We start from the raw sequence: 14100 nt of genomic DNA on the forward strand, positions 1-14100 counted from the left end.
GTGGAGCAGAAGACCACCAGAGCCAGACAGTAGACCACCACGGCGGAGCAGAAGACCACCACGGTAGAGCAGAGAACCACCACGGTAGAGCAGAGAACCACCAGAGCCTGACAGTAGACCACCACGGTGGGGCAGAGAACCACCACGGCGGAGCAGAGAACCACCAGAGCCTGACAGTAGACCACCACGGTGGGGCAGAGAACCACCACGGCGGAGCAGAGAACCACCAGAGCCTGACAGTAGACCACCACGGTGGGGCAGAGAACCACCACGGCGGAGCAGAGAACCACCAGAGCCTGACAGTAGACCACCACGGTGGGGCAGAGAACCACCACGGCGGAGCAGAGAACCACCAGAGCCTGACAGTAGACCACCACGGTGGGGCAGAGAACCACCACGGCGGAGCAGAGGAAACAGGAAACCCCCCTGGTGAACCACTCCGACCAGGAGACCATGGCGGAGACTGTAGCAACGAGAAAGCGGAGTCAGACAACACAGACAGAATATTGGGGTTGATAGACAAGACTGAGCGTGCAGAGGCAGACTCCCTGGCTGGGTCGGGACAAGACAAAAGTTCACAAACGGCCTCCATAACCGTGACAGGACAGGATGAGGATTCCCCAACGGCCTCCATAGCCGTGACAGAATGAGCAGAGAGTTCACCGACGGCCTCCATAGCCGTGACAGGATGGGATGAGAGTTCCCAGACGACCTCCTTAGCCGGAACAGGACAGGCTGAATGTGCGTTGCTGGGCGCCACCACCACGCAAGGAGCTGAAGCGAGCACCACCGTTTCGGGAGGTTCTGCAGCATGTGCCGCCACCTCTGAAGAGACTGCAGCGGATACCATGGCCTCTGGGATCACAGCAGCGGACACCGCTACCTCGGGAGGTTCTGCAGCGTAAGCAGTCACCTCTGGAGATTTTGTAGCCAGTGCCGCTGCCTCTAGCAAAACGGCGGTGGAGTACGCGGCCCAGATACACCATACAGCAACCCCCCATATGGGAAGTGCTGCAGACAGGGGAATGAGTTCATGAACAGAAGGGTTTGGGAGCGCTGGTTTAGGGATGCCAGCTGCACATGCCGACACCAGCGGTGGGTCCTCCACACTGGAAGTCAGTCTGAGATACTGAAGAACAGTCCCATAGGATCTGGGTGCAACAGACAGGAAGTGACAGGATTCAGAGCGAACAGATGTGATGTGACGTGACTCTGGGTGATCAACTGTGATGTGACGTGACTCGAGACAAACAGCTGAGACGTTACAAGACTCTGGGAGATCAGCGGAGACGTGACGAGGCTCTGGCAGAATCAGCTGAGACTTGACTCCGCAATGGAAGCTGTGACTTGAGTTGACTCCGGACAATCAACTGTGACTAGACCTGACTCATGCTGATCAACTGGGACTAGACTCAGGAAGATCAGTTTTGACCTGACTCATGGTGATCAACTGTGACTTGACTGGACTCAAGATGGGCAGCTGTGACATGACGGAGTGCTGTTGTGTCCGCCATTTTGCGATCAGGCTCCGCTGTCGCCGCCATTTTGTGAGCGTGCTCTGGTACAGCCGCCACTTCAGTCACAGACACTGTGTCGCGGTCTTTCTCCACGACACCCACAGTAAACAAAGATCCAACCGTCAACAAGGCATAATCCATTAACGGAGCGAGTGACGAACGTGGACCATCGCGTCTAAGTTTAGACTTAAGAGGTTGATTTATGCCATCGCAGAAAAACTATCAATAAACAGTCTGGTAAATGAGAATAGTGAGCGATGGCTAAAAACTCTCGAATATGGTTCTCCAAAGATCGGGGGCACTGTTTAAGGGCTAACAAAATTCTTGCCGTGTCCATACTTGGCCAATGTCCTTTGGAAAAGCCGCTGGATCCTTGTTGGGCTGAGTACTCTGTAACGGGGCTGACGAGACGTGAGGATCCATCTGCAAGCTTTTATTTCAGAGACGTGGTCATAACAGGCAGGGTCGAACAATGGCAAACAGGTATGAGGCGGGCAAAACAAGAATAGTCCTAGCGTAGGTCAATGATCGGCAGACAGAATCACAGGGGCGAGACGAGAGGGATAAATCCAGGGAAACAGGCAAGGATCAGAAACCGAGAAAACAGGCAAGGCGAGGCAAAGGCAAAACAAGGAAACACAGACTCGGAACAGGGAACAGGATAAACAATACTCAGCAGAGAATGGTAGTTTGAGTGAGTGTTATATAGTGAGTGAGTGATATGAAACAGCTGTGCAATCAGTGCAATGAATGATGGGGTATGCAGTCAGGGGTGATATGCAACAGTTTGTGTTGTGCGAGAGTCAATGTAATGAAAGGGTGACCTCTGGTGGTGATTGAACGGAAGTCCATGGACAGGATTCGTGACAGTCTGATTGGTCCAGATGCTTCAATAATTTGGGACAAATGTGATTTTATGCAAAACTATGAGTGATTTGGAGCAGTAGGTTGGGTTCTGCTGTCATGTCCCCACTAATGTCAAAAGCAAATGTACACCCTTGCTCAGTGCTATGAAAAGACTTAAAACCTGACTGAAAACTCAGAAATATGGTTCAGATTTAGAAAAGACTGCAGTTGGCACAACACAACGCACCTTAGACATAAAAGGAAGCACAGAAACAGGTCGGTAGTTATTTAAAACATGTCTAAGGAAGGCTTTTTGAGCAAATAAAGAGTAACGGAGGCCAATTTCAGGCATGCAGGACCAGAGTCAGTTAATAAACATTTCAGTAAAGATAGTAGAGCAGGGCCAACAGACTCAATTAACAATTTGAAATACCGAGGTTATATTACATCACAAGAACTGAAAGAAGGTTTGAGGGTGGCAATTTCAGTCAGAGATTGTAGATAAATGGGATCGAAAGCCTCCCATGAGGCTAATGGCTGAGTAACAAGAAGAGGGTCATTACAAGTGGTTATTGCCTGGGGCCTTAAATTTGAGATTATATCAGTGGAAAAAGCTCAAGAAGCTATCACACAATACAGTAGAAGTATTTGGTATTTTGACAGATGGATTTGAGAAAGCATTAATGACTGGGAAAAACTCAAATTCAATTGCAGGTTCAACTCAAATGTTCATTATGGTCTCAAGAAAACAACAACCCAAAAACAGGGCAGGAGCAGAAGGCTGTAAGCCATAATCCAGGGCAGAGGATGCAGACAGTAAGAGGTGGACAGTCCAAACGAGCAACCAGACACTCGACGAGGCAGAGAGGGAGAACCATGGAGAAAACCGCGCACAGAGACCCAGCATCAGTGCTGAAAAGAAATCAAACAGAAACGAATGTGCAGTTGGAGCCTCGGAAAACACAATTCATAACATGGCATAACCAAAAGTAGATCATGAGCGGAGCATAGCGAGTACATACAGCAACAGTCTAACAAGACTATACACACACACACAAGGAACTAAAAGAGAGGGGGAAATTAGACTAACTAGCCACAGGTGTGATGGTAGCCAATATAGATAATTGGATCGCAATAGCGAGGGGAATCACAAAGACAACAAGCAAATGGCGAACGGTCAAAACAAAACCCATGTGTATCGAACAAAGAACAATTTACACAGACAAGACAAGGACAAATAACCTTCCGCTCAGACCAAAGTCATAAGAACAGAACCTTGGGCTTATGTTGGTTGTTTAAAATTAAACTGGGAAAATAGGCAGCCTTTGCAGAAGCCTGGTAAGCCAGAAGACAGGTCTTACACAGCTCATATGAAGTCTGTCCCTTTTCCATTGTCACTCTGCTTTTCTGCAAGCGTGTCTTAGTGAGTGAATATCAGAGGTAAGCCATTGATCTGTTCTAGGTTTCGGTTTTAAAACTTTCAAAGGAGCAGTCACATTTACAATATCCATCCATACATTTAGCAGCTCAAAGTGTTGGCCAACATTTAGGCCGTAAAGCTAAGAGACATGGTGATGATCAGTGATTGCTTTAGTTAGGCTTTTGACCCTTGACAATTTTTTATTTAGCCGTTTCTGATGCATGTTTTTATGGCACAAAATGCAGGAAAAAATAAAAAACAGATGGTCACTTATTGGCAATGTAGTCATGTAGTGGCCTGATTCACTGACACTCACATAGTCAAATCTTATTAGCTGTTAAATTTCATGTAAAACATGATTTACAGTAGCCTTGTGATATTGTAGCAGCTGTACTTTGACAATCTGGTATTTTAGATTTTTGCTTTCCGGTTTTTAAAAGTGATACAGAAACATTTGAGCGGTGTTGTTTTTTTTGGGCACACAGATATACGTAAATGATCAACATGAATCTCAACAGCTGTATTTCAGTGGTAGCGTTCATAAATCAACAAGGGGATGTGAGCTTGCGGCCTCTGCTGCGGCTAGCGTAAGACCTTCTTCTGTGGGCAGATCAACACTGTACATGGATGTAGGAACACTAGGGGGTGTAGCAAATTAGCTCAAAAGGGAAATGTATATAAATAATTAAGATTATTTATATGAGCTGCCGGGAGGAAGCAATACAAGCACTTTTTCTCCCGGTGCAAATTTACATAGCCTGGTTCCCCTGTTGTACAGCCGACCCTGCCTGTCCTGGGCCTGAAACAAATTCTCCATTGACAGCCGCCCCAAGGTGTGGAGTTTAGTTCTCAGGTCCAGCACAAGCTGAATTTCATTTCGGCTTTCTGAAGGTCCCTCCTCCCAAGTTTTTCTCAGGACGTCCAGCTGATAGAGAAGCTCAAAGGGGGAAAACCCCATGGAGGCTTGCTGGACCTCCCATACAGCGAACAAGAGGGGTTCCAGCCACCTGTCCCAATTTTTGGCATCTTCATGAACGAACTTCCGAATCATGGTTTTTAACGTGCGATTAAGTCGTTCCACCAGACCGTCTGTTTGTGGGTGGTAGACACTGGAGCAAAGTGACTTAATGCCCAACAATTCATACAGTTTGCGTAACGTACGTGACATGAACGCCGTGCCTTGATCAGTGAGAATCTCTTTCGGGATTCCCACTTGGGAGATCAACCGAAACCGTGCATCCGCTACACTTTTCGCTGAAATGTTGCGAAGCGCTACTGCTTCAGGGTATCGTGTTGCATGGTCCACTAGGACTAATGCAAAGCGATGCCCGCTTGCCGGTCATTCTAATGGCCCGATGAGGTCCGTAACAAATCTTTCGAAGGGGGCCTGCATTAGAGGAAGAGGGCGCAAAGGCGCTTTTGGGGAGCCCGGTGGATTTACCAGCTGACATTCACAACGAGCCGTGCACATTCTCGTGAATGCCCGGCCAAAAGAATCGAGTCATGAGACGATTTAGTGTTGCTGCCCGTCCTAAATGCCCTGCCATCGGATTACAATGAGCTGCCTGGAAAAGCATTTCCCGACGGCTTTTAGGTACTAACAATTGGGTTGTATCCTGCTTTGAGTGTCTTGTCACTCGGTATAACCGATCCTTTAAAATGGCAAAATAGGGATAGGAGAACAGATTGGACCGGTTCAAATGCCCGCTTTAGGGACTCATCCTGGGATTGTTCCAGGGGAAAATCATCACGCTCAGAGAGGATTAGCCTCTCATTCGCACTCTGTTCCCCTGGTTCAGTATCCCGCGGTCCCGGTTCAGCCACTCCCACCTGCGCATTTGCTCCGCTCTCCAGCCTTCTCTCCACAAGATACAGCCACACACAAACATCCCAGTAATTGATTAAATGCTGGCCAATTTGTCCCCAAAATTAGTGGATGCCGGAGGTGTGGATTAATTGCGACCTCCACACTATGCTTTTGCCCCCGAAATTGAATCAGTGTGGACATTAGAGGATACTTCACCACATCACCATGCACACACCGGACCGGAACCGTGTGGCTTCTATCCAATGCCTCGAGCTGAATCAGGCTTTGATGGATCGAGGTTTGGTTACAACCTGAATCCTCCAAAGCGAGATAGGTACCTCCCTTAATACTCACAGGTATTTGGTACAGGCCAGCCTGACCGGGGGCAGCCTGTGGGTCATCCGGGACCCAGATCAGTGCCCCCAACTCCACCACTGGGCACCGGTCAATTAAATGCCCTGGGTCCCCGCAATGCCAACAGGCCAGTCCAGACCTTCCCGCTGCTCTGTTGGCAGGAAGTGGATCAAGGGACTGACGTGGTGAGAGCAGAAAAAGGAAGCGCTGCGGATCCCGCACTGACTAGCCACCGCCCCCCTGGGTGGTGCTCTCGGGCCAGCGGCAGACTCCGGAGGCAGCCCAGCCCTCCCCCAGGGTGGGACTCGAGGAGGGATTCCCGGACAGGACCTAGGAAAGGGAACAGGACGGGGGGGGGCTAGTCAGTGCGGGAATATTAGGGGAAGAGAGAAAGAAACAGCTGGCAGGGATTCGCTAACTCGATCTTGGTGAAGCCAAGGCACGCCACCATCTGGTCTTCCGCCAACTAGATAGCCAGGTCTAGCAACATTGGCCCCATTTTATTCAGGAGCAGCGGACTTATTCAGACGGCGGTTCTCGATGATGGCCCTCCTGGTCCATCCAGCTCCGGAACAGCTCACAGTCCTCCTGTTGCGCCTGTACCAGAGCGCGGAAACGAAGTTCCTGGTCATCTCACATCTCCAGCAACGCCTGATGTTGCTCTTGGTGGTGTCCCACGAGCGATTGGATCACTTCCGCAAACGGCGAACTTGGCGGTGACTGCATGACAGCGGCGGCCTGCATCTCCCTTCCCGGGTTTCGGCACCAGTGTAACAAAGTTCGAGGAAAGGAAGGAAGAAGTTGTAATTTATATAACTGGTTCACAATTCCAAACAAACATGCGCTTCAAATAAACAGAACTACACAACACTTAATTGATTCTCTACCTCACAGGCAACAGTCTTTTCCCCACGAGTCCTCAGTCTGTCTCTTTTTCTCCCACTCTGGGTTTCTCCGTGGCCTTTTACGGTCTCTCCAGGCCAATCACTGAAATGAGAAGCAGGTGAATGTAATTTTGCACTTGACCTATTTACTCACCGCTCTCTCCGACCGCTCTCTCCCGCTGCAGACTCAGCTAAACCACGCCCCCCTCGCCACATACGCCTTCTTTCTTTGCGTGAACATTTGGGCGGTGTTATGCAAATCTTCCCAAATCGGGACGTAGACATGTGGGGACTAACACGAGCCGTTTTAGGTAGGCGTGGTTGACTCTTAACTTTTATAAAGAATATCTTTAGTCTTTGAAATTTTACAGATCTTCTTTATGCACCAAGAGCTTGTAACACTCCAAAGAGAAAGGAAAAATTGAAATCGCATCATATGACCCCTTTAAGAAATAAAAAAAGAATTCGTTAACATTTTTGCACATGAAAATCATAACAATTCCTTTATTTTAAGGGAAAAAATGTCTGTGCTTGTTTATTTTTTTCTTTCAGTGACACACATAATCAGCACCGCCCCCCTGGGTGGTGCTCTCGGGCCAGCGGCAGACTCCGGAGGCAGCCCAGCCCTCCCCCAGGGTGGGACTCGAGGAGGGATTCCCGGACAGGACCTAGGAAAGGGAACAGGACGGGGGGGGGCTAGTCAGTGCGGGAATATTAGGGGAAGAGAGAAAGAAACAGCTGGCAGGGATTCGCTAACTCGATCTTGGTGAAGCCAAGGCACGCCACCATCTGGTCTTCCGCCAACTAGATAGCCAGGTCTAGCAACATTGGCCCCATTTTATTCAGGAGCAGCGGACTTATTCAGACGGCGGTTCTCGATGATGGCCCTCCTGGTCCATCCAGCTCCGGAACAGCTCACAGTCCTCCTGTTGCGCCTGTACCAGAGCGCGGAAACGAAGTTCCTGGTCATCTCACATCTCCAGCAACGCCTGATGTTGCTCTTGGTGGTGTCCCACGAGCGATTGGATCACTTCCGCAAACGGCGAACTTGGCGGTGACTGCATGACAGCGGCGGCCTGCATCTCCCTTCCCGGGTTTCGGCACCAGTGTAACAAAGTTCGAGGAAAGGAAGGAAGAAGTTGTAATTTATATAACTGGTTCACAATTCCAAACAAACATGCGCTTCAAATAAACAGAACTACACAACACTTAATTGATTCTCTACCTCACAGGCAACAGTCTTTTCCCCACGAGTCCTCAGTCTGTCTCTTTTTCTCCCACTCTGGGTTTCTCCGTGGCCTTTTACGGTCTCTCCAGGCCAATCACTGAAATGAGAAGCAGGTGAATGTAATTTTGCACTTGACCTATTTACTCACCGCTCTCTCCAACCGCTCTCTCCCGCTGCAGACTCAGCTAAACCACGCCCCCCTCGCCACATACGCCTTCTTTCTTTGCGTGAACATTTGGGCGGTGTTATGCAAATCTTCCCAAATCGGGACGTAGACATGTGGGGACTAACACGAGCCGTTTTAGGTAGGCGTGGTTGACTCTTAACTTTTATAAAGAATATCTTTAGTCTTTGAAATTTTACAGATCTTCTTTATGCACCAAGAGCTTGTAACACTCCAAAGAGAAAGGAAAAATTGAAATCGCATCATATGACCCCTTTAAGAAATAAAAAAAGAATTCGTTAACATTTTTGCACATGAAAATCATAACAATTCCTTTATTTTAAGGGAAAAAATGTCTGTGCTTGTTTATTTTTTTCTTTCAGTGACACACATAATCAGTTAAATAATGTCCTTTTGTACATGTGCTTGAATGCATAGTATATAAAAAATATATAAAAGTGTTTAAAGGCCAGACATCACATGGATGTAATTTTTTTTGTTTAATCAAAAGACACTTAGTAGGCTACTGTATAACCACAGTACCAAAGCAACAAAAAAAAATCCCCCATCAAAAACAAAACAATGCTCAGTTTGGAGATCACAAGAAGCAATACATCATAGTCAACAGAAATAAACGTTTATTAAACGCTGAGATCAACTACCAGTCCCAGCACATTATAGCGAGACAGCAGCACATAATGCTCAAAAAATAACACATAACATCACAAACAGATGCCATAGCATATGGACAATATGTATAATTTTTCATATATTTCCATATGAAAATATTCCATAGTCCAAAATGTTCGTAGGCTATATATATATATATATATATATTTACCGCATGCATTTGTGAAAATTACTTATGCATATTTAATGTTACATATTGCCAATGTTAAACGTATTTTTTTTATAAATAAATAGTTCCCCAGGTCTTTATCACTTCATTAAAATTAAAATTATGCAAAACAAAATGTCAAATGTTTACTTTCACAATCTCTGGGAAGGTGTGCTCTTATAGTGCTTATTAATAAATGAACAAAATAGAAACCTTCTCAAGTATCAGCTCCAAAACAGATCAAATGTTAGAGGGATTTTTTTTTTTTCCGGCAGACTTCAATTAATTTCATACAATATGTTAGAATGCAGTTGCATGAATATTACAGAGTAAAGAAAAAGCTATATTTTTTCTTCTCTCGCTTCCATAAACAGCATCAAAATGCGGGTGCAGATGTTTTTGCTATTAATATATATTCATATTTTTTCCCACAACAAATGTGCTTCATAAACACACAGATGCCCACAAGACAAGAGCCCGACTAAATCAAACACTGGCATTAAACGAAACGTTACTTTTAATAAAACCTCAACATCTAAACCTCAGTTCATTCTCAATAAGAACTTCAGTAGACGTCTGACAGAAATCAAATCAAACTAGTTAGTAATAAGTGAAGCTGGTAATGCTGTTTTAATCAGATCTTGAGATATTTCATGTCTTATTTGAGTTGATTTAATGTAAGGCTGTGGCTGAAGTCAGTTGTAGTTCTTGTGTTTCTCTTTCCTTCAGTGATTCTGCTTGTTAACAGCAGCTGTTCATCACTAATGCTCAGTCTTCATTTAATTACACTCAAAAGAAATAAATAAATAGATTCAGTCATGGACAGTGGTTGAGTTATAGTTATAGTTTATTTATGTATTTGCTTGCTTGACAGCAATATATAAATCACACACATTTCTTCTCTTCTTATTATTCAATTCAACAGCTAAATCCGGATTGTAGATTCGACATTATTAGCAAAAGCGTAAACCACTAAGGAGTGGCAACATAAATGGGATACAGGAAATACAGGACGTCAACTTTATGAAATACAGAGAGAAGTAGGAGTCGTGAGAATAACTCAAAGAAGCACCAAAGAGGAAAATATTCTAACACGATTAAGGGTTGGGCATACTATGCTGAATAAAACCTTAAAAATAATAAATAAACATCCAACAGGATTACGTGAGCACGGTGGAATGGAGGAATCAGTAGAACATGTTATTTGTGTTTGTCAAAAGTATACTAATGAACGAAATGAACTTAGAAAGATGGGATCAACTTTATGAAATACAGAGAGAAGTAGCAGTCGTGAGAATAACTCAAAGAAGCACCAAAGAGGAAAATATTCTAACACGATTAAGGGTTGGGCATACTATGCTGAATAAAACCTTAAAAATATTAAATAAACATCCAACAGGATTACGTGAGCACGGTGGAATGGAGGAATCAGTAGAACATGTTATTTGTGTTTGTCAAAAGTATACTAATGAACGAAATGAACTTAGAAAGATGGGAGTGGATAACCTAAAGCTTCAAAAATATATTTACTTATGGACTAGAAAGTGTATTTTTGTATCTTAAGAGAACAGAGCTGATTAAGAGAATTTAGTGGGAACATTTTGTATTTTTTTGTCCTCTTATTATGAAAGGTAAACTCTGGTTCGCACTCCAATACAGTAGGTGGCGATAATGCACCTTAACCACGATTAAGGGTTGGGCATACTATGCTGAATAAAACCTTAAAAATAATAAATAAACATCCAACAGGATTACGTGAGCACGGTGGAATGGAGGAATCAGTAGAACATGTTATTTGTGTTTGTCAAAAGTATACTAATGAACGAAATGAACTTAGAAAGATGGGAGTGGATAACCTAAAGCTTCAAAAATATATTTACTTATGGACTAGAAAGTGTATTTTTGTATCTTAAGAGAACAGAGCTGATTAAGAGAATTTAGTGGGAACATTTTGTATTTTTTTGTCCTCTTATTATGAAAGGTAAACTCTGGTTCGCACTCCAATACAGTAGGTGGCGATAATGCACCTTAACTTTAGTGCTACCCGCCATAAAACCGAAGAAGAAGACATTATTAGCAGTGGTTGAATGCAGCTGTCCTCCGGCCAGCAGGCGGCTGTAGTGAGCCGTCAGCAGCGGACCTCGCGCAGAAGAAATCGGCTGGTTGTTTGGAAACCACAGTGAACCTGCAGAGCAGCTGTTGTACTTCTTCAGCAGCTATTATATCACTCGCATTCCTAGATACGACAGCGGCTTTGTAGCGCTAGACCTGTAAACGTCTCAGGTTTACCGTTAGCTGATCATGAACGTGGCGAAAAGTGGTTACCGCGTTTTCTCTGCCAACTCCACGCCGGCGTGCGCTGAACTCTCCAAGAAGATTACCGAGTAAGTGCCCAGCGGCCCAATCCTCCACAGAGACCTTGCTCGTGGTGTTGTGTGAGTGTGCAGTGATGCTTCTGTGTTGATTGTCTGCTTGTGTTTGCACAGGCGTCTTGGAGTTGAGCTGGGCAAGTCTGTTGTTTACCAGGAGTCAAACAGAGGTGATCAATACGCTTTATTTACACAGATACTCTGCTGTTGGCACCCTGTCGCATTTTGACATGGACCTAAATAGATGTCTCATTACAGCTATTTGATTTCCTGATTTGTAACTTTCAGAGGTCTCAAAGTCAGCACAGTTCGTAACAATAATGTGCAGTGCCTCACACACAACTCAACGGGTCTCAGTCACTAATGATTGCATTTTGTACACACGCAAATGTTCCCCCGTAGCTCACAACGCGTGCGTACGCACATGCATTTGCTCTTAAAGGGGTCATATGATGCGATTTCAATTGTTCCTTTCTCTTTGGAGTGTTACAAGCTCTTGGTGCATAAAGAAGATCTGTAAAGTTGCAAAGACTAAAGTCTCAAATCCAAAGAGATATTCTTTATAAAAGTAAAACGCCTACCTAACACGCCTCCACATATCTACGTCACTATGTGGGAAGATTTGCATAACGCCGCCCAAATGTTCACGCAAAGAAAGAAGGCGTAACTTTTATTCTCGCTGTAGTATTGTTGTTGCCGCCGTCATGTCGTGAAGACGCTGTGTGTTTCGTTGTGAAAGCAAAACTACTTTGTTTGGTCTTCCAAAAGAGGACACGACTAGAAATCAGTGGTTAAGTTGTATTTACAACACTGTTCCAGAACACTTCAACCCAAATATCCAGATGTGTGCAGCACATTTTATGTAGGACTGTCTCCTGATCCTGGGAGAGTAGACTACAATGCCGGCTGTTCTGACTCACAGACTGTAAGTACGTTTTTTATATTTAAAGGATTTGCCTCTGATGATTCAAACGTGAGTTTTGAGCAGTGTAGAGTAGCACTTGTTTGTCGTTTCTCCGATCACAAATGCAGACATGTTTTATGTTTACGCGGCGCGATGCAATGCGTAAAAAGACAGTATAAGTCATTATAATCCGCATAAACACATTTCATTACACCAAATACACCAAATAATGTTCTTTTTAGCAGCATCATATGACCCCTTTAACCTCGTTCTAATGTTAATGAATTTCGAGGATTGGAAATGAGCGGCCGTGTGCCCAAACCATCTCCATATAAGGCTTTCGACACAGCCTTTACTTTACGGCCTTTCGTGACTCTCAGTGAACATATGACGCTGAGAGACCTGCAGCAGGATCTTCAAATAATGCCAAGTGTGCCGTCCTCAGAACCAGTTCAGACACCTTCAACACAGACCCAGGGTTCAGATCTCTGATCGGCCGGCTGCACAAACACGTATCTGTGGTTTTATACAAGCTGTAACTCTTCTTTTCGTACTCTTTCACTGTATATGATGAAATGTATTTTAAGTGAAATATCTGTGTATACAAATTATCTAGACAATTTCATCTTAACATGATTATATGGCCATCCAGATTGATATTTTTTATTTGTTCTTGATTTGTTCTTGAAAACATCATATTTTCATACAAATACGCAGTTTTTTTTAACAAATGCGTGATTCAGCTGCTTAGAGAATGAGACCTACTGATTACGTTTATAAGGCTGCAAATAAATGGATAACTGTACAGTATGTGATTATGGAGATAGAATTGTTGCTTAATTCCAAATAAATAGATTATGATCCACAAATAAATAGAATGAGATCCACAAATAAATCTTAAAGTTTCACAAACATGAATTAAATTCACAAATAAATAAAATGAGATTTGCAAATAAAAAACATATTCACAAATATATATTTATGTCACAACCACAACTTTGCCTGGCATTTATTTGTGAATCGCGTCCTGTGCATTTGTAGATAGCTGCACGCATTTGTGAATCGCGTCCTGCGCATTTGTAGATAGCTGCACGCATTTGTGAATCGCGTCCTGTGCATTTGTAGATAGCTGCACGCATTTGTGAATCGCGTCCTGTGCATTTGTAGATAGCGCACGCATTTGTGAATCGCGTCCTGTGCATTTGTAGATAGCGCACACATTTGTGAATCGCGTCCTGTGCATTTGCGAATTGTGAAACATTTCTTGCGTCAAGACGTGCTGACAATCCACAAATACGTGGACTCCACCCACCGTCTACTCAAGCCAATCAGATAAAAGCCACATTCGCTGTCCAATCGTAGCATGATCTCGCTATAGCCAATCACGTTTTGCTTTACAATCAGGGCGGTCTCGTCCTGAGATAACTTCATTCATCTGCATTGGCTCAAATAGGTCATATAAGGGCCATACAATGGGTACAGTAAAAGATGTTTAAAACTGGATTTCGTTAGACCATTAGACTGTGTATCATGCCAAGCCACAGTATTTTATGTTACGTGCCTTTGAAAATGCCAGAGAAACAGTGTGTGATGAAGTGTAGTAGGTTAGACTAGTGCGTGTGCGCATTTACAGTGCTTTCTTTCACTGTATGATTCAGTTTATTAAAATACATTTCGAATGATCACAAAATTCAAGATATGGGAACAGAAAATATATAAATTTATATAATTTTATATAGTTTATATAAATATCATGTATATATCATTGTC

The 14100-nt window shown here is 44.2% G+C and overlaps 1 protein-coding gene and 1 long non-coding RNA gene across 4 annotated transcripts in view; both read left to right on the plus strand.

Moving 5' to 3' along the window:
* LOC107552113 (uncharacterized) overlaps nucleotides 1–2081 on the plus strand; it is a 2918-nt gene extending 837 nt beyond the window's left edge. The window contains exon 2 of the long non-coding RNA XR_001604834.1: nucleotides 2038–2081. This is a non-coding gene — a long non-coding RNA (uncharacterized lncRNA). The remainder of the gene's footprint in view (nucleotides 1–2037) is intronic.
* Nucleotides 2082–11165: 9084 nt separating this feature from the next.
* LOC107552136 (phosphoribosyl pyrophosphate synthase-associated protein 1-like) overlaps nucleotides 11166–14100 on the plus strand; it is a 20282-nt gene continuing 17347 nt past the window's right edge. For all 3 annotated transcript variants that reach the window (XM_016233966.1, XM_016233967.1, XM_016233965.1), the window contains exons 1-2: nucleotides 11166–11441; nucleotides 11544–11596. In XM_016233966.1, the coding sequence (XP_016089452.1) occupies nucleotides 11359–11441; nucleotides 11544–11596 (136 nt within the window). In that variant the 5' untranslated portion in view covers nucleotides 11166–11358. The remainder of the gene's footprint in view (nucleotides 11442–11543; nucleotides 11597–14100) is intronic.

Source organism: Sinocyclocheilus grahami, unplaced genomic scaffold, assembly GCF_001515645.1.
Source record: "Sinocyclocheilus grahami isolate Dianchi unplaced genomic scaffold, SAMN03320097.WGS_v1.1 scaffold441.1, whole genome shotgun sequence".
Classification (NCBI taxonomy): domain Eukaryota; kingdom Metazoa; phylum Chordata; class Actinopteri; order Cypriniformes; family Cyprinidae; genus Sinocyclocheilus; species Sinocyclocheilus grahami.